The sequence below is a fragment of the Ostrinia furnacalis genome, unplaced genomic scaffold (genome assembly GCF_004193835.3).
Source record: "Ostrinia furnacalis isolate ACB-3 unplaced genomic scaffold, ASM419383v2 OfSCF0638, whole genome shotgun sequence".
In the NCBI taxonomy this organism is placed as follows: domain Eukaryota; kingdom Metazoa; phylum Arthropoda; class Insecta; order Lepidoptera; family Crambidae; genus Ostrinia; species Ostrinia furnacalis.
In genome coordinates, this window is record NW_021130877.1 from 774,659 (window position 1) to 802,361 (window position 27,703).

Genomic DNA, 27,703 nt, shown 5'->3' on the forward strand with positions numbered 1-27,703 from the left:
CCCGAGGGACAAACTTGACCTTCACTGGTTGGGTTTCTATTGGCGGTCAAGCTGTAGATCCTGGCTACACAGGAGTAGCAGCGGTGGGAATGAGAGGTGGTAGTAAAAACGACTATTCCCACCTTTCGTTCCCACTACTGGGTTTGGTCACCAATGGCAACAAATCGGCGAGGATTGCATGGATCTGGGACCTTACAATAGTGAAACTCAGACAATCCAAAGTTCCTATTTTAACTTAGAAATCATGGTGTTTTGCTGCTAATTTTATTAGATTCTGAGAATTCTTTGCAATAACAAACCAAAACGCAGTGTGATTTATTTTTTCTCGAATTTTTCCAGACGCCCGACAACCATGGTTGCATACGACGGTTGTTGTAAGAGTGTGTTTACATAAGTCATTTTAAATACAAGGGACAAGATGGAACACCAAATTGTGGCGACTTGGTATATGAGAACAAAATTATGGTTTTGTAAGTTAATTTTTCGGTCTTGATTTCGAAAGACAACAGCTTTCTTCAGTGACTTACAGATTTTAAAATATTTTCAAAAGTGACCTATTATTCTAATTATCCTGCTTTCGCCTCCGAGATTTATTTTACCATGTAGTAGTACCCCTGTACGACAACCCAATCCGCACACAATATTCAGCGTAGTAGTATTAAAAAACAAAAGAGCGGGCAACCCCACCCCTACCACGCTGTGGGCTCGGTGTCCGAGCGGTCTCATTCCTTTGTGCGCACGCGCAACGACCGCACGCAGTATAAGAAAAATGCTTAAGTGACGTCACCAGGACGTTTTTACCGACAAAAAACGTAATTATTTTAAGTTGTGCAGTGTAGTGACGAGAATTAGACCCAACACAGAAACTCGAAAACTTTCATCACATAGCGCCATTGGTAAGTAGTCACCAGGAGCTAATAAACAAGTCTCTCACCAGATGCTGTGCATCGTCACATGCCTAATAATAGTACAAGTTTTACAAAACAATAAAACTTGTATTATTGAGCAGAGACGATGCACAGCATCCCAAGAAGGCCTCCTGGTGAGCTCTCTATGAAGAACTCCGAGCAAGCTCGCCCCCAGGTGACTAAAATGGCGGCAAACGGAAGTAAGTCAAATCAATTCCTATTAAATAATTGCGGAAATGACGTCATTTAAGGTATAAAATGGTAAAAAAAACTACACCGGAAGTAGACGCATCTCTCACCAGATGCTGTGCATCGTCTCTGCTCAATAATACAAGTTTTATTGTTTTGTAAAACTTGTACTATTAATAGTAACCCATAGTGGTAAGCTAAATACAGGGTGTAATTTTTAACAGATTTTAGTTGGTTCAATCCCGGGTGTAGCAAGAAATTTTTTTGAAATCTTTGAATGCAGTTTACTCTTTCTTTTCAAAAATAAAGGAATGTTTTCTTTGAGTAAAATTTTCTATCTACAATATTAAGAGTAGGTAGGTACTTTCCCTCCAGATGGCATTTCAAAATTCCACCCTATATGCTTGTGTTACGAGTGGCTTCACCACACTAGTCGAGCGGCAGCGGGGATCGAACCCGCGTTCCTCGGATCACGGCCAGTCGCCGTCTGACCCTTCAGCGTTCCGGCTTTTTAGGGCCAGAATGAAGTGTCAGAAAAGTTCATTATGTCTTGGAATTATTATTTTTTGCTATAAAATACCCATCTAAGCGTATTCCTTACATACCAGGAAGTCACTAATTTAAAATAATTTTAAAATCCGTTTCTAACGAACGCTTAAAGACATCTTAATACTATTACCGCCATCTAGCGGCGAGCGGCGCTTGTGTAACTCGTCTTAATACGAACCATGCTTTTAGCGCCCTCTACTGTGGAGTGGCGAAAGTAGAAAAGTTTGAAATAGTTTTGCTACTTTTTCAGGCGTTATTTTTTGCCCAAAATAATGTACCTACACAGTTTTAGTGCTACAAATCTATCTTATTAATTTTGTTACATTTCCCCTCTATTTTGTTAACAGTCAAATAAAAGTAAGTTTTGTCTAAGTAGTTACAATGTTGACAAATTCCTGCGTCGCTTATCTACGGGTCGCGATCTAATTCTTTACCATTGTATAACATAAATAAACATCAACATCCGTCGTCAAACCGCTGTGGGTGTAATAAACGTACCTCCGATTTTTTCATCAGACCAGCCGAGTTCACAGTGAACTCAGTTCTCGCCCGCTGTGAGCGGTAGATGAACGTGTGTTCCCGCCACTTTTGTATCCGACATCGCGATCGAACGTTCGAACTTCAAAGTTTTGTTTTTAAATTTTGAAAATAATCTTTTGTTTTTGGAACTGTGACAGTGTGTGCAGTGTTTTTTTTTGTTTGCATAAAAGAATGTTCGATATTTTCGGCCAGTGGAAAATGAAACTGTGTTGTTATTTCGGCTGAATACAGCCGGCTAGTTCAAAACAAACTTTTTGGTGAGTTTTAAAAGTAATTTCGTTATTTTTTCTTTCTTTTTTAAGTTATTTGCGGCCAGAATTTTAACGACAATCTTAGCTAAAGTTTTGCGATAAGAACTAAACTCGTAGTTTTAGAAACGCGTTTATCAAATTATTATAATAAATAGTCGCAAATTGCGATAAAGTAATGATTAATGCAATTACGGTCAACCACACATAAATGAACTTTGCTAATTATTGTAAATCATTAGTTACGCATTTGTAATAACATAATAATAATATCGCTTATTTATAACAAGATATTTAGCGTAAATTTAAGATGTGTTTGCTTCTGTGTGGTCTACAATAATAGAAATATAATAATAATGAAAATATTAACTAAATAAATAAAAAAACTGTGAGAAATTTTATTGTTGTAGCGTAGTTATGAGAGAATGTCACATTATCAAAACAAAACATTCTCTGTCTACCCTCGTGTGAAGATAAAAGTAAAGGAATGAAGTTAATTATATTTCAATAAAATTAAGAAATGATGGTCGTTTGACTTGGTATGATATCACTGTCTATCACTGATGAACTTGGACTGAACTTTGGAACAAAACATTATTGTGAACAAAGTTTACAAGGACTAAAGTTGCAAAATTTCTACATTTTTATATATCAAGTAACTCCTTTATCTTCTCTGTTTTACTAAATAATACTTAAATTTGATTAACTACTTACATTTAAAAATTAAGAATATAATTGTGACTTAAAATTGTCATAAGTGCATTTTCCTATAAAAATTTGTAATAACAATAAACTATTACATATAATGAAATACCTACCTGTTAGGTAGTTAATATTTTTAATCATTAGGAGCCAACATAATTTATGACTGAAACAAACCGAAAAAAATCTTTACTAAAATTCTTAACATACACAGGGTTAAATTAAAAACCTATTAAGAGCGTTTACGCCGTTTGGCGCAAAAACAGTACTTTTTCAACTCGTTACAATCATTAACCAGTAATACTACAAATATGTTATAGGCATAAATAGTTAGACAATTTCGTCGTCTAAATAGTTAATTGAGAAAATATTGCGATTAGTTTAGCATTTAAGAATTCTATCCAGATAAGTCCACACAGGTTTTGTAAATTTCCACTTTAGCGTCAGTTTACAAGCTGAAATTTTTATAAAAACACTGTGAAAACGATTTAACAAACATATATATCCTATAGCATAGATCCTTGGGCAAATAGTTATCTGAGAAAATTTTTAGATTTAAGCATTTTACACTAAGAAATCACAAATTAAAAGAACGTGAAATACCCAAAAATCAAAGTGATTTTTTCACCAATATTCTTCCTTTATTCAACACAAAAATAGCTTAATATAATAGAAGAATATCTTATCTAAAATATTTACTTTGAAATTTAAAATAATTCATTGTAATTTTTTTTCTATGAGTATTTGAAAACTACTATAAATCGCCGCGCACGAATCGTTCAAATTCAGTCCGCCTCGAGGCGTTCTAGAGTGAGGTCACGTCGCTCGGTGCTCTGCTGACATGTGTCAAATGATCAAACGAACTTACCAAGTGAAGTTCGATCTAAATTATCCTGTTTTCGCCGAAGAGATTTAAGGTCCCTCCCAACCCGAAGATTTCTATATCTTCTTCCCTGGAGGTAAACGTCAATGTCATCTCTTCTCTAAATATAATGAGACCGCTCGGACACCGAGCCCACAGCGTGGTAGGGGTGGGGTTGCCCGCTCTTTTGTTTTTTAATACTACTGCGCTGAATATTGTGTGCGGATTGGGTTGTCGTACAGGGGTACTACTACATGGTAAAATAAATCTCTTCGGCGAAAACAGGATAATTTAGATCGAACTTCACTTGGTAAGTTCGTTTGATCATTCAATAATTCAGAAAACTCAAATGATTCAGAAAAGATACTAGTAACGATTCGCGAAAACAAAATAAAAATAAAATACAAATAAAGGAAATATTATGTTACACTAATTGACGTAAGATACGAGTTTATTAGCTAACAATGTTGTGGAAACTGAAGCAATAATATTTTAACAAAAAATTATTAAGTAACAATAAGTAACAATTTGTTGAATTTTTAGTCTACATTATTACACTTTAACGGATTGTTAAATAGACTCAAACTCACATTAACTGAAGTTTTAATAGACAAAGTCAGTTAAAGTGAAAATTTCTTTATTTGTTTTAGACTTACAAATCGTCAAACATTTTGCTCTTATTAAGGAGCCTTGACATGTCTCACAATCTTTTTACCCTACCAGCGCTTCGAGACCAACATTTGGCAAGTGCTGAGAAGTCAATGTTTAAGTATTTTTTACGAGCATTAAATTAATTTCTCTGTAATCGACCCCAATTAATTCAATTCCACACGCCAATCATCGCAAGAACATTTATTTTGTTCCATAAATCAATCTCAAGGGTCTCGGACTTTTATGACGTTGTTAAATGCTAGGACTATGAATGCGCGGGCGCACTCCTATTGCGCAAGACTTTCAAAATACATACAGTGACTGTGCAGTGGCTGACTCTTTAAAACAACAATACAAAATAAAAAAATCAAAAATATTTTATTCAATTTAGACCACAAGTGGCACTTAAGAACGTCAAAATATAGTAATAAAAACAAAGATAGCCCTTATGGGGCACTTTACATGTCTCCTTATTTTTTGGGCCCTACTAATATTAAATATCGAGAATCAAAGAACCTTATACTTATTCAGTTTTACTAAAATAAGCCTTTCATTTTGTAGTCGTGGTTAATAATTATAGGTTTAAAAGGCAAATACTTGCTTCAAAGAGAATATAACTATGCTATGGTGGCAGTAAAATAATGTTTGTTTTTTCTCTAATTTCTCATGGTGTCTAGTGGCCGTAACGTGCTCCCTAGTACGTCTGAGCAGAGAGCAATTTGGTACAAATAATTCTTTTTTTCTCTTTATGTTGATTTGTATTGATCTTTGATACCAAATAAATATTTTTTCTTTCTTTCTTTCTAAAATCATAATTAATCTCCGCTTTATTTAATAGAATAAAAAGAAATACTTTTCTTAACATTAAGTTACATCAGAAGTGAAATATTTCAAGTCCACGAGGTCGTTAACACCGCGTCCGTTAACAAACACCTCTTCTTACAGTTGGTTAAATAATTGTTCTGTGTCAGTCATCTCCGTGGTTCGGGCCATCTCCCCTTGCGAGAAACCCTGGGACGTACTGAGAGTTTTTTATACACATTTAAAATTGTCAAGATACAAAAAAACTTAAAATTTTTCAAGCTTTTAAAATTGTGTAAATATATTTTTTAAAATAAATAAATGCCACTTTAAATTAACTGGTAAATAAAAACAATATTCTCAATACTCAATACTCAATACTTTTATTGCATAACCACATTAGCATTCACATTTATAGGTCTTACAATTTAGGCAGTTATACAATTTATATATTTTAACAAGAACCTCATATTTTTTTAAAACAAACCTGAAAAGATTTGACAAACATTTCATTGAGTACTAGTTGAGAGTTTTTTGCACGATTGCACATCAAATTACTGTAACATCTTATGAAAAAAAAAAAAACATACGGGTCGAATTGAGAACCTCCTCCTTTTTTGAAGTCGGTTGAAAATAATGTTTGTTTGCGATTTACAGCAGAAAAATGTATCATCATAATAATATTGTGTTGGCGACATTGTACATTGTACAATGTTGAAAACCACTGCGTCTGAGAAAGCTAAACGAATTTAAAGGAAATTTTATAGCAAAATTTAATCGTTCCATCGATACCTTGCTGATAAAGTTACTAGCGGCTGTCTATATCTAAAATGTTAGTCAACGTAGGCACCGATTTTACAACAAGTAATAATTTTACTAATTACTTTCAGTTTATTACTTATTTAGTACGCAAGATACTGTTTAAATTACATTATAAATAGAGTTATGCACACTTACAAAACCAGTTACGAGTATACTTAGAAAACCAGCAATTATGTAAAGAGAATTTGGGTTTAGAGTAACATTTTCATTCCTGGTATTAAATTAATTTCTGTTTTGTTAACCAGCAAAGTTAATAGTCCGTGTGATTCCATACTAAAATACGCCTAAACGATAAACCAAAATCCAGGTTATGTGGGCAAGAGCAACTCAGTTTCAGCTCACTGGCAATTCATGAATTTTGAACAGCCGTGGAAGCCAGGTTACATAAACTTTTACTGCTTACCCTCGCCATGGACCAAGGATATCAGCCAGATCATTCTGAACAAAATGTAGACATACTAAAACATTTGAGTAGTCTGTTACTCGACACTATACCACAAACCACATGCTCCACAAGATGGGCCTAACTACGGACAACAGCTGTCGAGCATGTGGAGAACATGCGGAGTCCATGAAACATCTACTGTGCGAATGCGACGCGCTAGCTAGAACTAGAATCGGTCTCCTGGGGTCGGCTTATCTGACACCAGAAGATTATTAGGTCCCTCTACCCAAGCACTTGATTCACATGGAAAGGATCTTTGCGGATGAGGGGGAATAAAGGTATAGGGAAGCACAAAAGATCCCACTGGGTCAACGTGCACTGCGCCCGGGGCGGCCCTAGATAAGATAAGATAACTCTGTTACTTGAATGGAAAACCATACCAAGGAAAGTTCTACATTTCATTCAACTGACACCATTTTCGATATCGTCATCAATTCCGAATCTATCATGCCTATAGTTTCAGCCTAAGATAAAAGAGAAGCTGTTTTTCCTATAAGGGAACTAGTAAGAGAAATAATGAAACTCATAGAAATATTACATAGTGACTGAGTTTCTTGCGCTGCTTCTTCTCAGCACTTGCCCATTTATTGTCCTGAAGCAGTGGTAGGGTTAATACTGGGACGTGTAAAAGTGATTTTTAAAAACCTTCATGCATAAATAAGTAAATGAGTTTTAAATGAGTTTTTAAATAGACAAATGGACTGGCTGATGAACCATACGAACTGTGACGGTTGCCCTTATTCCGGCTTTGTTAAAATTAACTAAAGCTCTCGTGATATTGTGAGGTAACCTGGAAGTGGGTTATGATGATAAAGAATAAATACTATTGAAGTCCGTGCCTAAACAATTTGCGGTTTGTAAATGTCAGTTTGTTTTCAATGATTTTATATGCTCTTGTTTGCACACTATACAAATGTGAAAATTACAATAAATACCAAAATTGACACGGCACTATGAACGCACGCAAGGCACGTGCTTTCTTTTTTTTTTTTATTTGTAGTATTTTGACCGTGCCTATCTTCGATCCAGCTTTTAATCCGGCCCTGTGCTATTGCCTTATCGATTTTCAATTGTTTTTTCATTTTTATTTTCTTATCAGTGTTTTTATGACGGGCCGATCTTTGACCCGGGTCCTAAATCCGGCCCTGCTCGCCTCAATTAATATGGATATCTGCAGCTGTCCGTTCGTCTGTCAATCTCGCGCGTAAGTAATGGCCCGATCATTGATTTAGTAGTGGCTCGGTGATAATGACTAGTACAATAACTTACCATGTGCGTACCAAAATCAAAACAATTTAGAAAACAGTAATGTTGGTTTGAACTATGAAAGAACTCCATTGGTTCCTTGCTTATTTTTATTGCTTGAGCTTGAGCTTGAGATAAAAAAGTAATAAAATAGAATCACCTAAATTAGATCTGGTAGCGGGTCACAATACATCATTTTACATGAACTAAGTATAATAAACTTAAAAAGTCAGTCAAACTCCATAAAAATCACAGATTTTAGTTTAAAGTTACGGTAAAAATTAACTGGTGGTGTAACTTAGCCTAAATTATTAAGATGGGAATCCTAATATTTCTTCATAAAACATACTTTCATTAATTAGGTGTTGGACTATGTATCCGAAACAAACTGTAGACTCTAAACATGATTTTTGTATAAGAGAAAAAAAATATTTTTGCCTTCTATTAGTAGTAGGTACACTTATATGCATGTCGTGGCAGCCTTTAAGTAAGGCAACACCACATAATGTTTGATGTATTAAGGTTATAATATTAGATAAAGTGTACATGCTTCGTTGGCTGTCCTTAAAATAAATAAATAAATAAAATTGACTTTGTTAAAAATCAACACGGGAAAAGCTGAAGCTTGTAATAAAATAAAATGTGCTTTAATTTTTAAGCCCTGAACCAACTTTAAGGGCTTTTCATTAGCTAGGTACATGATAATCCCGTAAGAAGCCATAAAAATTGTTGAAGCTCGAAGAAACCCTGAAAATAATGGGGGAAATCCAACACTGAGCACATCATTGGAAATATTACTTAAACATCAACTAGTTCTTAATCAAAATGATTTTAAATTAATGCTATTGATTTTACCGCCACTAAGAAATTGATTCGACGTCGTTCCCGTCTGTTAGTTGTGAGATAAATTTAAAACTTGTAAATGAAGAAATTTCTACTTTCTTTGCGAATAAATCAATTTAAAATTGTTTGTTCGAGACTTATGTGGCCAATAACTACATACGAGCTAAAGTCATCGAAATACATTTTTCGGCGCTCTAATCAATACTCTCTCCTGGCTATATCTTCAGTTAAGTTGATATTTTTATCAACAGAGTTTTAAGCTAGCCTTTTGTGCTCACCTATGCCCGGTGTAGCCGGAAAAGCCTTCTACAGCCACCAGCTAAGTCATTAAAAAAACCTCTTACCTGATTACTTAATTTCTAAGAAAAAATAACAAATAACTTAAATAGAAACTCTCCTGTTACTATGCCATTAAGTTATACTGAATGGTGGGGAAGAAAAGTTCACGAGCCTTAAGACATAGTGTGGGCAGGCCTCCCACTTGTGGACCGACCATCTGTTGAAGGTCGCAGGTAGAGCCTGGATGCGGGCAGCGCAGGACCGCGACCGGCCGTTATGGAAATCCTTGTGACGTCATTTGACTGAAACGAACGAACGCACGATATTATAAATGCGAAATTAACTGTCTGTCTGTCTGTCTAGTTTTCACGCCTAAACCACTGAACCGATTTTGATTAAATTTGGCATAGAGATAGTTTGAATCCCGGGAAAGGACATAGGATAGTTTTTGTCCCGGTTTTGAAACAGGGACGCGAGCGATAAAGTTTTTTTGTGACGCACAAAATTCCACGCGGGCAAGCCGCGGGCGGAAAGCTAGTTACTAATAATTTTTATAGCAATTCTCCTGTTACTATGCCATTAAGTTATGCTAAATTCCCATGTAAATTTGAGGTGCGCGCGCGCAGCGATCCCGGGCTTCCTGCGCCATCCGGAATGCGCTGGTTTTAGCTTCTTTGCCTATTTATTGTTAGCGCCACGTTAGGGCTGGCACTTGGTAGCATATTTTTACGAGTTTTTCTTTCGTTTGATGTTAATAAAGCCGTATTTAAAGAATCCTGTTAAAATAGAGTTAAAAGTAGTGGTAAGCTTACCTACTATAATCTCTGTAATCTCTCATGAATCTCTCATGTTAAGTATACCTTTCTTTCTTTACTATTTACTTTTCATTACCTACTTTCACTTCTTACTTAAAATTTTGTTCGATTGTTCACATGTTTTGTCACAAAAGTTTTGTGTTGTGATTACGCAATGAATATAATTACATTTTCTATATTAGGAAAACATACAGCTTAGTTCATTACAGAGAACATAAAATCAAATGAGTAATGGAAAATTACACAAGCCTAGAAGTTTTCACTGCTAATTTAAATTTTTGTTGTTTCAATCCCGTTTTCACCATCAATCCCTAAATTTTAAGTGACCCCTATGAAAACAAAATTCCTGTTATGTGTTACCATAGGGGTCACTTAAAAAATAGGGTTTGATGGCGAAAACGGGCATCAGCGTTTTTAGAATAGAATATGTAGAATGGAAAGTATTTATTTGTCTCAAAACAGGTTTCATTTACAGTTTTTCACAGATACAAAAATCATACGAGACAAAAAGGTCTATGACTCAGTGATTGCAGGAGACCCACAAACCCTGTTATTCTGCCATAGCCAAGATATACATAAGCAAATAAATATAAATTTATACTTAAAATTACAATTTACAAAAAATACAAATTGCTATGTGAACTTTTTTACGACAAATCCAACGTAGTCAGCCCTAGCATTGTTTGTGTTGCAGTCACTGTTCCAAACGCGGCTTTACGTAACTCTGATAAAGGTTCGCGTTTGTTGTTTGTTGAAACTTGCATAATATGTTGTGTACGTAATTAACATTGTTGGTATTGTGAATTCGTTTTGTTTACGTTTTACGCAGCGTGGTATAGTCGAGTCGGTTTTTTGCTATGAGTTTTAAACTTCAATGAGTTATTAATAAATTCGACGAGTGAATCACTTGGGTTCAGGAGTTCTGGGTTCCATTCCCAGATGCATCAAAGTATGGGTAGGACAAGGTGGGAATTCAACAGTGGACAGCTTAGTAACTTTGATAATGGTTATGGTGATTACTTTGTATAACTATTTGCAAGTTTGTGTATTATCATATCCATATCAATATTTATCTAGTTAGAAGTGCTATAAGTATGTATAAGTTTTGTAGACTTATTACGTCATAGATTAAACAGAGCAGTGACACGGATAGTTGTTATTCTTCGATGGTTCTAATAGACTGGTCCTTACAAAGGTACTGTTAAGTAACAATGGGTCACAAATCTTTGACAGTGATGTAACTAGAGAAAGAGTCATTAGTTATATACAATGTATGTGTGCTTCGAAATGCTTCCATAGTTAAGTTATGGTACAGTCACACCCAAAGTTGTCAAAAATTGTCAACACAAGCTTTTTTCAGTTGTAACAAAGACGTGTTGCGAATTTTTTACTACTTTGGGGGTCACTGACTATTTGGCGCTGACTGTACTTATTTGGAATGACTCAAAAATTAAATGATCAAACGAACTTACCAAGTGAAGTTCGATCTAAATTATCCTGTTTTCGCCGAAGAGATTTATTTTACCATGTAGTACCCCTGTACGAAAAGCCAATCCGCACACAATATTCAGCGCAGTAGTAGTAAAAAACAAAAGAGCGGGCAACCCCACCCCTACCACGCTGTGGGCTCGGTGTCCGAGCGGTCTCATTATATTTAGAGAAGAGATGACATTGACGTTTACCTCCAGGGAAGAAGATATAGAAATCTTCGGGTTGGGAGGGACCTTAAATCTCTTCGGCGAAAACAGGATAATTTAGATCGAACTTCACTTGGTAAGTTCGTTTGATCATTCAATCGTTCGTTTCAGCCAAATGACGTCCACTGCTGGACAAAGGCCTCCCCCAAGGTTTTCCACAATGAACGGTCCTGCGCTGCCCGCATCCAGGCTCTTCCCGCGACCTTTACCAGATCGTCGGTCCACCTAGTAGGAGGCCTGCCCACGCTACGTTTTCCAGCCCGTGGTCGCCACTCGAGAACTTTCCTGCCCCAACGGCCATCGTCTCTACGAGCTATGTGCCCCGCCCACTGCCACTTGATTTTAGCAATTCTGCGAGCTATGTCGGTTACTTTGGTTCTCCTACGGATCTCCTCATTTCTGATTCGATCACGCAGGGAAACTCCGAGCATAGCCCGCTCCATCGCCCTTTGGGTGACCTTGAGCCTTCTTATGAGGCCCATAGTAAGCGACCACGTTTCGGATCCATATGTTGTGTCCATTATGTCTAGGCACAATGTATATAATAGAAATGCTAATTAAAATTAATCTTCCATAATAGCTTACTCAAGAAGAAATGTTACAATAAGCAACTTAGCGAGGCGCCAGGCGGCCGCCTTTGACTTCCGCGAAGCCTGATTTTGTACTTTAATCACTATAGTACAAAGTCTAAAGTCCCTAGAACAAGTGAGTCAGGATATCTACAGATGAGTGCACACATATGCAAACTTAACCACGCATGCGATTAAATACTAATCCATTGATTTAAAGTCGAAAATCGACCGATTCGAGTGCATTTCGCATTGTTGAAGCTAATTGCAGTTGCAGGTTATAAAGTCCGCTATAAATAAAGTATTGTTTGTATCGTACGCGTTGCCATGGCAACGGGTTTTTTTTTGCAATCGTAAATATGCCAGTTTTGACACAGGCGTGGAATGGTTAAAAATAAAAATTGCATGTCGAAAGGCCGTTTGTAAATCGTAGGGGTGTTTGCAATAAATATAAATTCCTTTCTCCAACGGGAATTTATTTCTATTGCATAATTATAAAATATTGCATTCCTCGTATAGGTTTTAGTCATAGGTACTCCTACGGAACATACTCGTAGTAGTTTGATTTTTGTTTCGTCGACTCTTGTGCAAAAGAAGTTGCAAGTTCACAACTAAAAGTCATAAAACCTTGTTGGTTGATATTTACTTATTTATTTTGAAATTTATAGAAAGTAGGTTCTTACAAAAAAATAAATTAAGATTGAGAATTCTAGTTTGTAATTTTGAACACACAGCGCCACACTGGCCACTAAGAAAATTTCTTCTTTTTTTCGTCGACCGATTTCGTTATTCAATTATTTCACTCTCGATTTTTTGTAATATTTCCCACGACTCGAATTTGTAATTTCTAAAATAATTACTATTGTTTTTGTTACTTTTCTTGTATTAAGTACCTACTTAACTTATCGAATTCTGAGTTCTGACACTAGACAAAATTGTTCTTTTTCTCGTCAACCGATTTCGTTACTCAATATTGTTTCTTTCACTCTCGATTTTCAATCGATTTTCAAGAACAAGTCGCTCTTTAAATAATATGTTTAGAACCGAATTTTGAAGATTTTACTTGTATTGTACCATTCCAAAGAACATTACATTACATAGAAATGCTTTTGTCTATCTCACCTTTAGCTGTGCCTTTAGTGATAACACCTCAAAAATGTGCCACTAAATTATTAATTACTAGCGGCAGCCCGCGACTTCGTGCGCGTACGTGATCCACGCGTCCTACCCCCTTAGGGGTAGGTAGAGTTTCGAGAGTTTCGTAAAATCCGTTCTTAGTAAGCACCTACGTTCTAAAAGCAACCCTCATGCAAAATTTAAGACTCCTAGTTTCTAAGATATCGTGATGAGTGAGTCAGTCAATCAGTGACTGAGCTTTTATAAGTACGTAATACCGGACAACAAAGGCTATTTTCTATAATTGAACATCCTCTATCTCTATATTAATCTCTCTATTCATCGTTTAAAGTCGGCTTTGATTTACGACTTAACTGTAAAAGCGTAAAGGGCGTGTCGGTAAAATTAAGTCCTCTATGCGCGCGCGCAGAGGCGCTGATAGTAAGGCCCTTTTCACACGTCCCGGTTGCCGGCTAACCGGCGCCGGCTACCCGGCGTCAAATGTATGGGCATGCCGGATTAATTACGCCGGAACATGTGAAAGCTACGTACCATGCCCATACACTTCACCACCGGGTACCCGGCGCCGGATAGCCGGCAACCGGAACGTGTGAAAAGGCACTAAGCGTAGATGCGTAGCGGGAGATTTATCATCGATAAATGAATCGAAAAGCTATGTTTAGGCGTTGTGTGATCACTTAATAATGTAGCGATGTTGTTAAATTGTACCTAGAGAAAAAAAAACACTCATATACATACAACTCGTACAAGTATGAAAAATCAGGATTCGTAGACCAAAGTAAGTAAATAAAAGAATAGTAACTTCACTTCTTGCTTGATGGTTGTCGCACTGGACATAGACATAGTATTCATAAAGGACAGTGCCAATCCATGTATGGAAGTTGGACCAAGTGCTGCCCAGAATCAACCCATAGTGCATTTTGTTCCTCAGACCAATACTAATGTGTAAACCGAAGCGCACTGCAATCTATCCCTGGAGTTATGAGAAAAAAAGAGTTTTGTTTTGAAATATTTTCATACAAAATATCATCGATGTATATGTACTAGGTACGCATAAGATTTCGTGATTTTGGCATTAAATAACACTCGTTATGTTGAACTTAACCATACTGCATCCGTACACCTTACTTTAGTACGACTTCGACATTATTTATAAGCGATCAAGCGCTGTTGCATTACTTAGTTTGGTTAGTTGACCGAAATTAATTATTTATTTCCAAAATAGAGCATGAAGTTTTAGCTTACAATAACTTTAATAATCGATTGTAATACACCAATAAATTGATTTTTCGCAAGGATAGAGAACTAAAACTTCTTGATTCATTTTGGAAATAATGATTTCTGTCAAGTAACCAAACTATTGCAACAGCGCTAGATCGCTTATAAAGAATGTCTAAGTCGCACTAAAGTAAGGTGTACGGATGCAGTATGGTTGAGTTCAACATAGCGAGTGTAAGTCTAAAAAAAAACATCGAAACTTTCATTTGTTTTTCTACTCGTTCCACTTTTGAATGATTATCAGCCATTTAAAATTTAAATCGACATCACACTCCAATGAAAACCAGTATTGTTTAACCTCTAGTTTGTTTATGTTCTTTTTTACGATTTTCACGTCTCAATCTAACGTCAAACGTTACTTCAACAGTTAGGTCAACAATTTTACATAATAAATACATAATTTAACCCAAAACAGTCTATAAAATGCCCCAATAGTTATACAAAATGCACGAACTCACGTTTAGTAGCAATTTAGGTTAAAATAGCCATCAAAATAAAATAAATAACAACGCGGTTTTGGAAAACCGCTACTTTATGAATCAAGATACTACACAAAAGAATGACAACTTTTTATTTAGATGTTTGTAACGGTAAGTTTTTTACGATCAACATTTTGCGTGCTGAAATCTTGTAGAGTTAGCTCTACCTACTGTTATTAAAAAACACAATTATCATATCTAGGCATAGATACTTATACGGAAGTTCTTATATGAAATAGTGCTTTTACTCCAAAAAAACAAATAGAAGCGAATTCCAACTTAGTTGTTAATCGCAAAATACAGGAAAGCTAAAATTTGGATTCCTTACACGGTACAAGGTGTATCTAAATCACCCCTATGTATGTTCTACGATTTTGCTTAGTTTAGAAGATAGAGCTAATTTTGTGATTTATCCTTAACTATCACCTAAGGTTGGTTTTAAATTTTTTCTCACTCTGCCAAGCACTTGTAGTTTGTTTTTACTTATTACGCTAGAGAAACTTTCAAAGAAAGAACTTTTTTTAAAACCCACCATAGTTGAGGGTAAGGATAAATCACAAAATTATTTATTATTACAAAAAATTTAATCAATAATTCCATAATTTAGAATTATAGAATTATTGATTTAATTTTTGTAATAACTAGTAGATAGGCTGGTTACACATTAATACTTTGTGATAGGTAAGTTAAGAGATGATTGTCTTTCACAATAGTTTACAGCACTACGTCCCAGTTTTGCTTACGTGAGCGAAAACTTACACAGCGAAAGAGTCTTCTTATTGATTTATTTTTCCTAATGCAATGAAAAGGGGGCTTTCCCCTAATATCTTAAGGAAAATTGGACCCCTCGCACTTCCCTAGCTAGAGTGGGCATAACGTTTTATTGGCAATTGTCATTATCATCGTGGATGTAATGAAAATACGGGACGTGATGACTAGGGGGGCGTGAAAAATAAAAACAAAAAAGAAAATGTAAAAATTTTTGAAGGCACCAAGAAGTGGCGATGTAGATACTAGCTAAGTAATCTAATTTATTTTAAATGTTTTTTAAATAAAATCTTTATATTTAACTCATCTTGTTCACATCACATCGGCATTTAACCGAGCCATTTAAACTGCTGACTGGGTTTACTGTTTTAGAGTTACTCATTAAACCCAGTTACTACAAACGATGCACATGTATTTGACCCAAAAGTGCAGTTTATTTTTACAATCATCCAGATGGCGCCGTCTTCCTACGGCACCGCAATCTGCAGGATTACATCAGTTCAAAGATACACAAACTACTATAATTTAGAACGGTTACAATATACAAATGCATCCTGATCAATGATGTAGTTAATAATAATGATATTTGTTTTGTTACAGGTACGTATTTGCAGATCCTGCATTCCAGCTACAGGTTTTTTTTTCATTTGGTCAAATCCAGCTTAACTTTTCACGCAAAGACGAGGTACTAAACCAATTTAGACTAATTTCGGTAATATCTAATTTACCTAGATTGGAACTTGGTAAAAGGACATACTTTAAGGCTTCATTTTGCTTCCAAAAAGCACTGAAAAGACTTTTAATGAAAAGTTGCTATGCTGTTGGTTAAGATGAATATTTTTACCAGCGGTGGTTGCTTAATAAAGAGTTTGTCACAAACCAAAACTCAGGCGGACGAAGTATCAACAAAAAGCTAAGTTGATGTAAACAAATAAAAGATGATAAAGGTCAGAATTACAAAAAACCTTTTTAAATCAGACTCAATGTACTTAATTCACAGATTACCTGTGATTGATTTAAATATTGAAGTTCAATTAATCAAAGTAACCGTTTGAGATTGACTCGACTTACGGAGCTCACTTTGTTAGACACTGTGTCTGCCCGAGATTCCCTCTTAAGTATTAACTATCAACACTAAAGTTTAACTAGTGACACGTGTAATGAGTGATTAAGTTTGTACACTCTGTTAATTATGTTTGCCATTACTGGACAACTGACTGAACGTTAAGTAGATGATGTGTCGGTTTGTTCGTCTATTGTAGTAGCGAAAATGTAAATGTATTTGTATTTTTCCGCAACCTAGAGTCATGGACGTTACTAGAGTATTGTGTGTGAGTTAATCTGTATATTGATAAGTAAGTGATCTTTATTGCTTATCTAAGTGTCGTGTACTTAAATCTGTACTGAAAGGTCATGGGTTTAATTTATTTTCTACTTGAAGCGATCGATGTTTATAAGTTTAATGAACATAATTAAGGACTAGCTAGCTAGTGTGCTGGTTTTCAGTACTTGTTTTATAAGCAAACTTATTCAAACAACATAACCCTCCTTCTGACACAGTCGGGTAATAACAGAATTTCTCATCAAAAAGGTGATACTACCTCTAGTTTTATTTTAATAAGCCGTAACTATTAACATACTTATTATTACAATAACACAAAACTGAATAATTTATCTCCATTTATAAATTCAACAGCTCATAATATTTTATTGATTCTATAAACACGTACCTCTTTTCTCTAATCAATATTAAGATTGTTTATTCTATAAATAGAGAGGTCTATTGACCAACGCTTGTCATAACGATTGTGTGACATTTAAATACGCAAAATACTGTGTAACTTTCGACCTTATTGCTATTAAGTTAAGGTCGTATCTGGTCAACTTAATCACAAAAGATACAGCACAGAAAATGACAGTTACTAGTTATCAGCCTGACACATTTCGCGGCGACGTCATTAGCGAACAATGTTTACGTTTAAAGCCGAATTTACACAACAAATGTTATATAAAAAGCTGAGCAGCCATGAATAAACCATGAACTAACTGTTTGACGATTTTATTGTTATCGGTCTTTTGGCAACAGCTCTCAAACTTCCCAAGTCCCAGCGCCCCTCTGGTATAAGAAGTAACTCTTGAGCAAGGCCTACTAAGATGGGGCAAAGTCTTCTAAAGCTAAAGATATGTAATATAGTAAAACTAAGCCAAATTGAGCATTGTTACTTAAATTTTACTAAAGGGCAGAGCATGTAAGGTTTTTAGTCTTTCACGTTCCATTACATTTGACACTGAAACACGCGACGCTCTTAGTTACGAAAAATGTTAGATAAAATTTATCATTTTTCAACCCTTCCAATCAAGAAAGTTCAAGACGAATTAATAATTCCTCTGAATTATGTAAACAGCAATCTTACAAAAAATACGTTATTTTAAAATTTTTAATCCTTAACTCCCCGGCTTATAAGGGCCGCATGTTGAGAACCGCCGTCCAAACGACCGAGTGTACGGCTCGGTGTAACGTTAGGTTAAGTTTACGGCCGTTCGATTGATTGTGGAGTGCTTATACTACTGTCCCATTACTTACGAGTCGACTTTAACAAGGTCCGATGTTGTTGTTTACGTTAAAGTGTACGGTATCTATAAAGTGTTTTCAGTTTGAGTTTTCCAGCGACTTGGAAAAGAATTTAAAAACTACATCCGGTGATTTCGCCCATGAACCAAGTTAAAAGTGGGGAGACTCTCCACCTTTGACTCTGCAACAGATTTTAAGGTGTGTGAAAAGATTTATTATGTTGATTAAAATAATCTTGCTAAATTATTAAAACAATAAAAACAGCAATTTACAAATCAATTACTGTATTTGAAACACTTCCCATTTTCCAAAAAATAAAAGAGGTTGTTAAATACCTTGTAAATAAAAAAATACATTTAAATGTAGAATACATTTTATCAAATCTTTTGGGTCTCCCAACAGTCCCACTGTTGACCCCCATAAATAAAATCCGTATGTTGAGAACCGCCGGCCAAACGACCAAGTGTACGGCTCGGTGCAACATTAGGTTAAGTTTACGGCCGTTCGATTGATTGTGGAGTGTTTACTGTTTATGTTTATACTTAACAGTCCCAAGCGTAGAGTTGACTGCAACAAGCTCCGATTGTTTACGTTAAGTGTGGAATTACAAAAGTTTTTTCACCTTTGACTCTGCAACCGATGTAAGTGTGGGAAGAATTTTCTTGTTATGTTATACTTGTATGAAGCTGTTAATATTACCAACAACAAAATTATGTAGGTACTTACCTATATTAGGGAAATACCGTTGTAGTATTCGATAACCTACTGATAACTCCAGGGACTTTTTTCTGAATTTAATAAGTGAAACATTTAAATTTAGTAAATGGAAAGTCTACTCTTAACATGGTTAAAAATACAAAAAACACACTAAACCAGAAAATGTAGTAAAAAGAATAAAAAAGCTATTTTCACCGTAATATGGTGCTTTTACTGCAAAACACACTTATAACAAAAAATAGATTTGTTTGTTGACGTCCTATGAGTAGTACAAGAGCAGTTAGGGGGTTAAAGCCAGTCCTTCACCTTCACTCTTTCGACTCAGGCTACTTGCCTGAATTCCTGCCTGGATTTTTACCCATTTTTGCGATTCTGTAAATTGTGAAATATACGACTCCTTAAATTGTTCTAATTAAGAGCAATTTAACAATTAACCGCTGGCAATTTTCACGAATCCTGCAAAATGCATTCAACAAGGTTGCGTATGTACCGCGAATAATGTGTAATCATCAAAAATAACTGCATTTCACATTAAATATTTTGTGTAGGTACATATTAAATATAGAAATTAATTGTCAAAATCGTAAGTAACTGATGAGGAATTAATTACGAAACACGATGAGTGACTAAAAATAAACTCTATAAAATTATGTTTAAGCTTAGGTAGTTATTAGTTGTTATCCTATTAGGCAATACAACTAAGGATACTTTACGCGGTGAACCATGCTTTGCTTAGGGCTTAGGAAAACACTGGTAAGTTTTCGATGTACAGTCATGAACAAAAAAATCTCACATATTAACAAAATTACATGGAGTAAGGGCTTAATTGATGTAAATAAAAAAGCCCTATACTCCCGAACTTCCTGTTCAGAGAGCGAGCTTGGTTATGATGGATAGAAAATAGATAGACAAAAAAAGAATGTGAATTGACAAAATAAATAGTAGATTATCAAATTCCTGAACCATTAATTTGTGGATTCCCATGTTTTTATCCCCGACTTGGTCTTCTCTGTTTTATTTTTTAAGCCCCTCCAAAGAATGCACAGCCTGCACCTGTGTGTAAATAGGCTTCCGGCGGATTCTCTCTTTCAAAGATTACATCTGCGTCCTGGAATAAGATTGTTATCATCCCATTCGTTCAATTAAAACAGCAATAATAATAAATGTTTTAGTAGAGAGGTTACAGGAAATGTATGAAATCCGTCATTGTATACAATTCCTAGGAACTGTGTATAAGTCCTAAAATCACCCGGAAATGTGTGATGTAAATTATATTAGACACATTTCCTAGGAAAATTACACATTTCCTAAACAGCAATCGGAAATGTAATTAAGATATTATTTTTTACACAAAATTATTTTTATTACGCCCATTTTTGTTCTCCGAAACTTAAATGGCGCTACCGCGCCGCGGCTGCTATGTATGTGTAAGGTCGAAAGTCTAACCTAACCTAACCGAGACTTTGTTATCCAGTTACAGGAGTACTAAAACCTTCATGCCAATAATAGTATAATAAAGGAGATGTTTAAATTAGGGATTTCCAATACTTCAGCGTAATATGCGTGATGCCGAAAGAAAGGTATGCCAATAAATTTAAGCAAATATTTTTTTCGGCCAAAGTATAATAGTGCGAAAACAACTTCAGGCTTAACAATAATTTGTGAGTTAAAAGTACCTATCAGCCAATGTGGTTTGGCTAAATGAAATTTTAGGCGTACCGAGGGGCACCCGATCACGCGACCGCGCTTGTGCCGATTAGTTTTATACATTTCCTAATACAATATTGGAATTCTATAAAATTCCTAGGAAAAGTATACATTTCCTAGGATATGTGCGTATTAAAAAATCTCTGAAGCAATATTTTATACATTTCCTAAATAGCTTCGGAATTGTATACATTTCCTAGGAATAGTATACAATTCCTAGAATTCATACATTTCCTGTAACAGAGATACATAATTTTAGAGACTTCTACTAAGATGTCAAATCCACACTCACACCGTAAGAAAAAAGCATGATTCATGAAAAAGTTGATTACAAATCAGATGGGAGTTTAACAGTTCGCTTTCCAAACAATGGGGATGTTGCCTGGGTCAAAAAGCAAGAGTTATAATTAGTCCGTCAGTTAACTTATCAAAAAATACTCTACACGTATTTTTCACTTTTTCAAACTAATGAAAATTTAAAGAGATAAAGCGCCCCAAAGTTTATAAGAAGAGACCCGTGACGTCAACGCTTGCTTAAAAATGCCGCACGTTGTGACGTCGTGCGCAACTTCAACGCACCATAACTATGTAATTATTTGTTAGATTGACAAATAAAAATATATGTGTCCAATATTTTTTGATATTAAACATTACGGACTAAAAAAATTTTTTTAGGCAACTAGCCTATTACTGCCATTAAGAATCTGTCAGAACGATGCATGGCCCGAATGAATGAGATTAATAACATAACATTATATTCACTTAACATCAGGTGATCTGTCTGCTAGTTTGCCTCCTGTCACATAAAAAAACACACAAAAATAGCAATAAAAAAAATAATGATAAAAAATATAGGTCGCTTTTGTCGCTGACTGTACTTTAATTAAGTTACGTGAGCAGAAGTCGGTCAGTGGCCGAGTTCACGTCAACAAACCATAGACATCTGTCTACAAACGTCTAGTATTGTCTATGGACATCGTCTGTTTCCAATGATAGACTAGAATAAATTGGTATTCCGATTCCTAGTACGACTCTTCTGGTCACTGAGTCACGAGGAAGGATTCGTACCAAATTAGTTTTTGGTAGGAATATCTAATAATAGCAGAATTTACATTTATTTAAATAGGACTAAAATATATTAACGGAATCAGTTTATAGCTGAAATACCACATCTTATTTTTTATTACGGACTACATTGTGGCATTATTATGTGGTTATAATCAGTAACATTCAACAAAAACATAGTACATAATTAATATGTAGTCAGATGTGCTGTTGGTAGCACATTACACTTTCCTTATTTTAGTACAAGTTTATTAACTTATGACAGTTGGTATAAGGAATCGTTGACTCTACCTATTTATTTTTGTGAGGAGTTGGGACTTGTATAGGTAATTATCCTGGAATGGGCCTAAGTATTGAATAAAAGATTTGATTTGATATTCATTTATGTATTTTGGTAAAAAACAAAATCTGATATAGTTTTCTTATCTTGATAAATAAAGAGTTTTTGAGAAAACAAGTTAAACCGCGGGTAAAAGCTAGTTTTATACTAAATGACGCCATTAACTTTACTGCATTTTAAATGAAAGGAATGGCTCCATACATTAATAAAAACAGCACAATATTATTAATGAATGGAATCCGTCTAAATATTAGTGCAGTCGGTTAATTACCCGGCCTTGGATCGCGTGTCAGCTGTCTTCCCTGATGAGTTCATACGGCAAGTGCAACTCGAATTCAAGCTGGGTTCCGTAGATAAACATTATAAACTTGCAAATAACGGACCACGGGCTGGAAGACGTAGCGTGGGCAGGCCTCCTACTAGGTGGACCGACGATCTGGTAAAGGTCGGGGGAAGAGCCTGGATGCGGGCAGCGCAGTACCGTTCATTATGGAAAACCTTGGGGGAGGCCTTTGTCCAGCAGTGGACGTCATTTGGCTGAAACAACAACAACAACATAACGGTAAGTACAAAAGGTGAACTTAATGCCATTCGGCTTTCTCCTCCAGTTAACCTTAGGGATAAACTGAAAATATCGCCCTACCTGTAGTGGAGGACCAAAGTAACCGACATAGCCCACAGAATTTCCAAACTTCAGTAGCCGGGGCATATAGGTGATGGTCGTTGGGACATACTTCCCTCCCCATTTTTCTTGTGGCAACCCCGTGGTCGGAACGGAAGACTGGTGTGGACAATCCTTCCACTCGGTGGACGATACAGGTCTCGGGAAGCACCTGAATGCGGGTAGCGTAGGAAGCAGGACAGATCGTCCGAGGTATCTGGCACATGCGACGCGACATTTGATTCTTTAGCTAAGGACCGATAAATGTCAAAAAACTTACAAGAAACAAGCTATCTTTAAATTCTCGAAATATATCTTCAAATAGTTGTTTAAATAATAACTAACTAGTTCGACTAGAGAACCCTAAAATTATCGCGTTTCTGTGGCAACTCCTTGTCCGCTAATTTCTAGCGAGTGGTTAAATTGCCGTTTCCTGGTGGCCAGGCGGCTTATCTTGGGATCGCTTGTGGTTAATTTTAGCCAGACCTATAACTGAACGTTATTTTAGATGTCATATTTAAGATTAGCCTTTGCCCGCGGTACGAGTTGAGTATTTCAGTTCGTTAAAGGAAGATGCTTTTGCACATTTACAGGATTCCTGCCCATGCCCTTACCCTACTGAGTTTGTTGCGCTGCTTCTTCTCAGCACTGTAGCTTTGTTTACGTAACTAAACTTCAACGACAACAAAACACTGAGGTGCGATCCTATCGAGTAATCATTCTATCAAAATGATCCTTGTGAATACGGGTTTAGACCTGTTTTTCAATGGGACGACTTATGAACGTCAGCAAGATCATGACTATCAAAATACGTGAATTAGGCTACCTAATTGTTGTCCCGAAGCAGTAGAATTAAAATAATACTAGATATTGTAAAATCGCTTTTTAAAGCCTAATTAACAAAAAAACTTCGTGGTAGAGTCAATTTCCTGACGAATTTATGAGGCAACTGGAACGTATTGGTTACCGAAATAAACTGACATGACTTACCTTTTGTAAAAGGATAGACACACTGGAATTATTCGCATTCCTATTGGCCTATTTTTAACCATTAACTACAAAACTACCTAATATGGATTAATTTTGATAGAGATACGAGTAGGTAAATAATAATTGGTATTGTGGTAATAGGTTTATGTACGTTACGTACGTACTTACCTACGTACGTACGTAAATAGGCAGGGTAATGTTTAGTCAGATAATACATATTAAACAGAGTGGGTACCTATAAGAAATGTAGGTACCTAAGTTTGTACACAGATAAACGTATTTTAATAAGTTTGTTACAAATTCAAATGTGGCTGAAATAAATTTTATTCCTTACACAGATTATAAAAGAGAGATGAAATGACGTTAGTAATGGGCAAAAGAAAAAGAAAATCAAAATATTTTTTTAAATCCATATTTTAAACTATTAAATTTTACGCTTCATACCATAAAAGGAAAGCAAACACAGTCAATATCTAAACCAGGAAAGGTAAAGTTAAACTAACGTTTAATTCGATGACGTCACTGGTTTTACTCCCCACAATTTTTATCAAAGTGTGACACATACAGCCTATTGTTTGACAATATTATAATTTAATTATTATACTGTTAATTGTCGTTCAAGTGACAGCGTCGTAGTCGTAGTATAAAGTGGAAATTGTTTAATAATTTGGTATAATTTAGTAAGTGTTCTCTTAAAATGTTAGGGGCTAGAACGTCGCGTTATAGTTATCAAAGCCTAGATGCGGTAAGTTTCTGCATTATAGTTTTTAGACTTTTTACTCAAATAAGGGGCTTCCCTGCAACGCTATCTGTAATATTCTGTCTAGGTATCACTGTTTTTCGTGCTCGGTTTTCACTTTGGGTGAGAAGGCTGGATAATCTAAATACAGTGTGAGTCACGTTAAAGTGTACATATGAAAATAGATAAAACTAGACCTATTTTTATCGACAAAAAAGAGGTCAAAAAATTTTTGAGATTTTTTTTTAATTTTTTATAGAATTTTTTTTCTTCAAATTACTTATTGTAAAGAAAACGTAATAACTTTTAAACTAAGCTGTATATCCTGATAAAATAAAAACAGTAATAATGCTAAATAACAGGCGATACTAAAAAAATACATAAAATACACAAAAAATGCCAACAAATAATAAAAAATGATACTTTTTGAAAAAAATCTGTTTAAAAATTCGTGTTTTTTTGGTTATTTTATAAATTTCTCCAAAAAATGCCCCTATAACCGGTGGTTTTTATTACTTTGTATTATTTTCTATCGTATTATCTTTGTAAAACCAAAAATCGCATGTCTCTATCCCTATCACAACATTTGCTATGATCGTTTGAACTAAGCCTCTCCGGGCGCGCCATTCAACGCTTCGTTAACAACAAAACTGAAAATGGCTCTAGATTTGTAATTTTGATAAAGACAAGTTAGATTTCAAATAAAAACAAAAGATTTCGAAGTAAAATAAGCATTTTAGTTAAAATTAAAATTGTCTCTACCTGTAGCGGAGAATAATGTTGTGGCAGGCCTTTGTTCAAACGATCATAGCAAATGTTGTGATAGGGATAGAGACATGCGATTTTTGGTTTTAAAAAGATAATACGATAAAAAATAATACAAAGTAATAAAAACCACCGGTTATAGGGGCATTTTTTGGAGAAATTTATAAAATAACAAAAAAAACACGAATTTTTAAGCAGATTTTTTTCAAAAAGTATCATTTTTTATTATTTGTTGGCATTTTTTGTGTATTTTATGTATTTTTTTAGTATCGCCTGTTATTTAGCATTATTACTGTTTTTATTTTATCAGGATATACAGCTTAGTTTAAAAGTTATTACGTTTTCTTTACAATAAGTAATTTGAAGAAAAAAAATTCTATAAAAAATTAAAAAAAAATCTAAAAAAATTTTTGACCTCTTTTTTGTCGATAAAAATAGGTCTAGTTTCATCTATTTTCATATGTACACTTTAACGTGACTCACACTGTATAATAACTCAAATGTGACTTAATGACTGACTGACATAGTGATCTATCAACGCACAGCCCAAACCACTGGACGGATCGGGCTGATTTGGCATGCAGGTAGGTTATGACGTAGGCATCCGCTAAGAAAGGATTTTACGAATCTCCACCCCTAAGGGGGTAAAACGGGATCCACGCGTACGAAGTCGCGGGCGGCCGCTAGTTTAGAAATATAACGTTTTAGGGAAACAGCCAGGTAATATTTGAAGGGCACTTCACAAATGAGCGGATGGGGATTCGGTTCAACACTTATAAAGTTTTAAGACATCTAAATTATTAATTTCAGCATGGTAGGTGGTATAAATGAATGATGTTAGGAAAGGTTTCCGTAAACTCTCCTATGCATACAACTACTAACACTATTGAATAACCATAGTCTAACATCGCATTCTCAATATTGACCCCAGAATCGGCTCTAAATCAACCGTATTAGCCAATCAAAGAGTGCCGCTAGCAATAACAATATTTAACGCATTTAATTGTCCTGTAATGACCGATATCGGCCCAACAAACGGACAGACTTCAAAGCGGTTATCGGATCGTGCACATAAATAATAGGTCGCCAGTTGGTCCAAGATTAGGGCACTTGGTTTTGTCTATAGTTATTTCAATTTCAATTTAATTGGTCACTATAGGTTTACTGCTTAACTCAATCAGCCTGAGTTATGGGAGTGGCACGGGAAGGATGGCATTGACATATTTTATGACGTGACAGAGCATGCAAATCTGAAGTCTCACTAACGTTCGACATTAACAGAAACGCTCCCGTGCCGCTCTTGTAGCTCAGGCACTGACTTTTTTTTATATACAACGTAGAAGCTCTTGGCCTGTATCTCACCTGATGGTAAGTGACGATCAGGCCGAAGGTGGAAGCGAGCTTCACCCGGAATCCTCAACCACGGAGGAACTGGCTATCCTACCTCTAACTGCCGGAACACAACAATGCTGTTAACATTGTTGTTATGGCGACAGACTTAGGTAAGATGGTGGTAGCTAGGCGGACTTAGAACAAGCCGTACCACCAACCAAACCGAACAGAAAAATCTGCCCCCACGGAGAATCGAACCCGGGACCTCTGCGTCTGAAGCAGGTGGTCTTACCACTAGACCACAGAGGCAACTGAATTATGCGGTAGACCTTTATATGTAGGTCTAGTTCCTTTATAGGTAAGTTAGGTTGTAAGTGTACATCATAGGTCTTGTCAATAATACAAATACGTCTATTAAGTACAATAATATGTTTTTTTTTTATAGTAACAGGTCCTAGCACACTCGTTAGTCTCTAGTCTGTTACTCCAAAAAATACATACAACTCGTCCTGTTATTGCTCAAGGCCCTCCTTGAGTGCCATGAGTTGTTAAGATCAACTAGATAAATCATAATTCCTATCCACGACATTTAAAGACTGGAAAAATACTTGTCTTGCGCGAGCTAAGTAAGCACAACGCCATCTGTTGGTGGCGTCCGGAATTTGACACGACCAATCCTGCTTTTATTTCGTTCCCCCACCTCCCGCGGTGACGTCAAGTCGCGAGGGGTTTATTTATGTTGCCGAACTCGAATTTTACTATCGATTGTACAAAGCTACATGAAATAGATAGTAAATAGGAATAGTATGGATAGTGTAGATAGTATTGGACAATAATAGGGACTATACTATCGAAACCATTCTCGAATTCATCAAGCAGGATTTCGGTATGACTCGTAAAATCTAATAATGTGTCAAAAGGTAGGTATAGTCATTAATTGTGAACTATTTGACATGTATCCTCCTAGAGTTAGGCTACTAGGATAAAG

The 27,703-nt window shown here is 35.6% G+C and overlaps 1 protein-coding gene across 3 annotated transcripts in view; it reads left to right on the plus strand.

Moving 5' to 3' along the window:
• The window catches only part of LOC114366545 (phospholipid phosphatase 2), a 113,928-nt gene that overhangs the window by 27,299 nt on the left and 58,926 nt on the right, over window positions 1-27,703 (plus strand). The window contains exon 1 of one of the 3 annotated variants that reach the window (XM_028323457.1): window positions 2,180-2,443. The exons of 1 other annotated variant lie outside the window; for it this stretch is intronic. Coding sequence is in view for 1 of the 2 variants with exons in the window: in XM_028323456.1 (XP_028179257.1) it covers window positions 24,577-24,624 (48 nt within the window). In the remaining variant the exon portion in view is untranslated. Of the gene's footprint in view, window positions 1-2,179; window positions 2,444-24,561; window positions 24,625-27,703 lie in introns of those variants that run through there. One more of the 3 variants, XM_028323456.1, reaches the window with a different exon arrangement.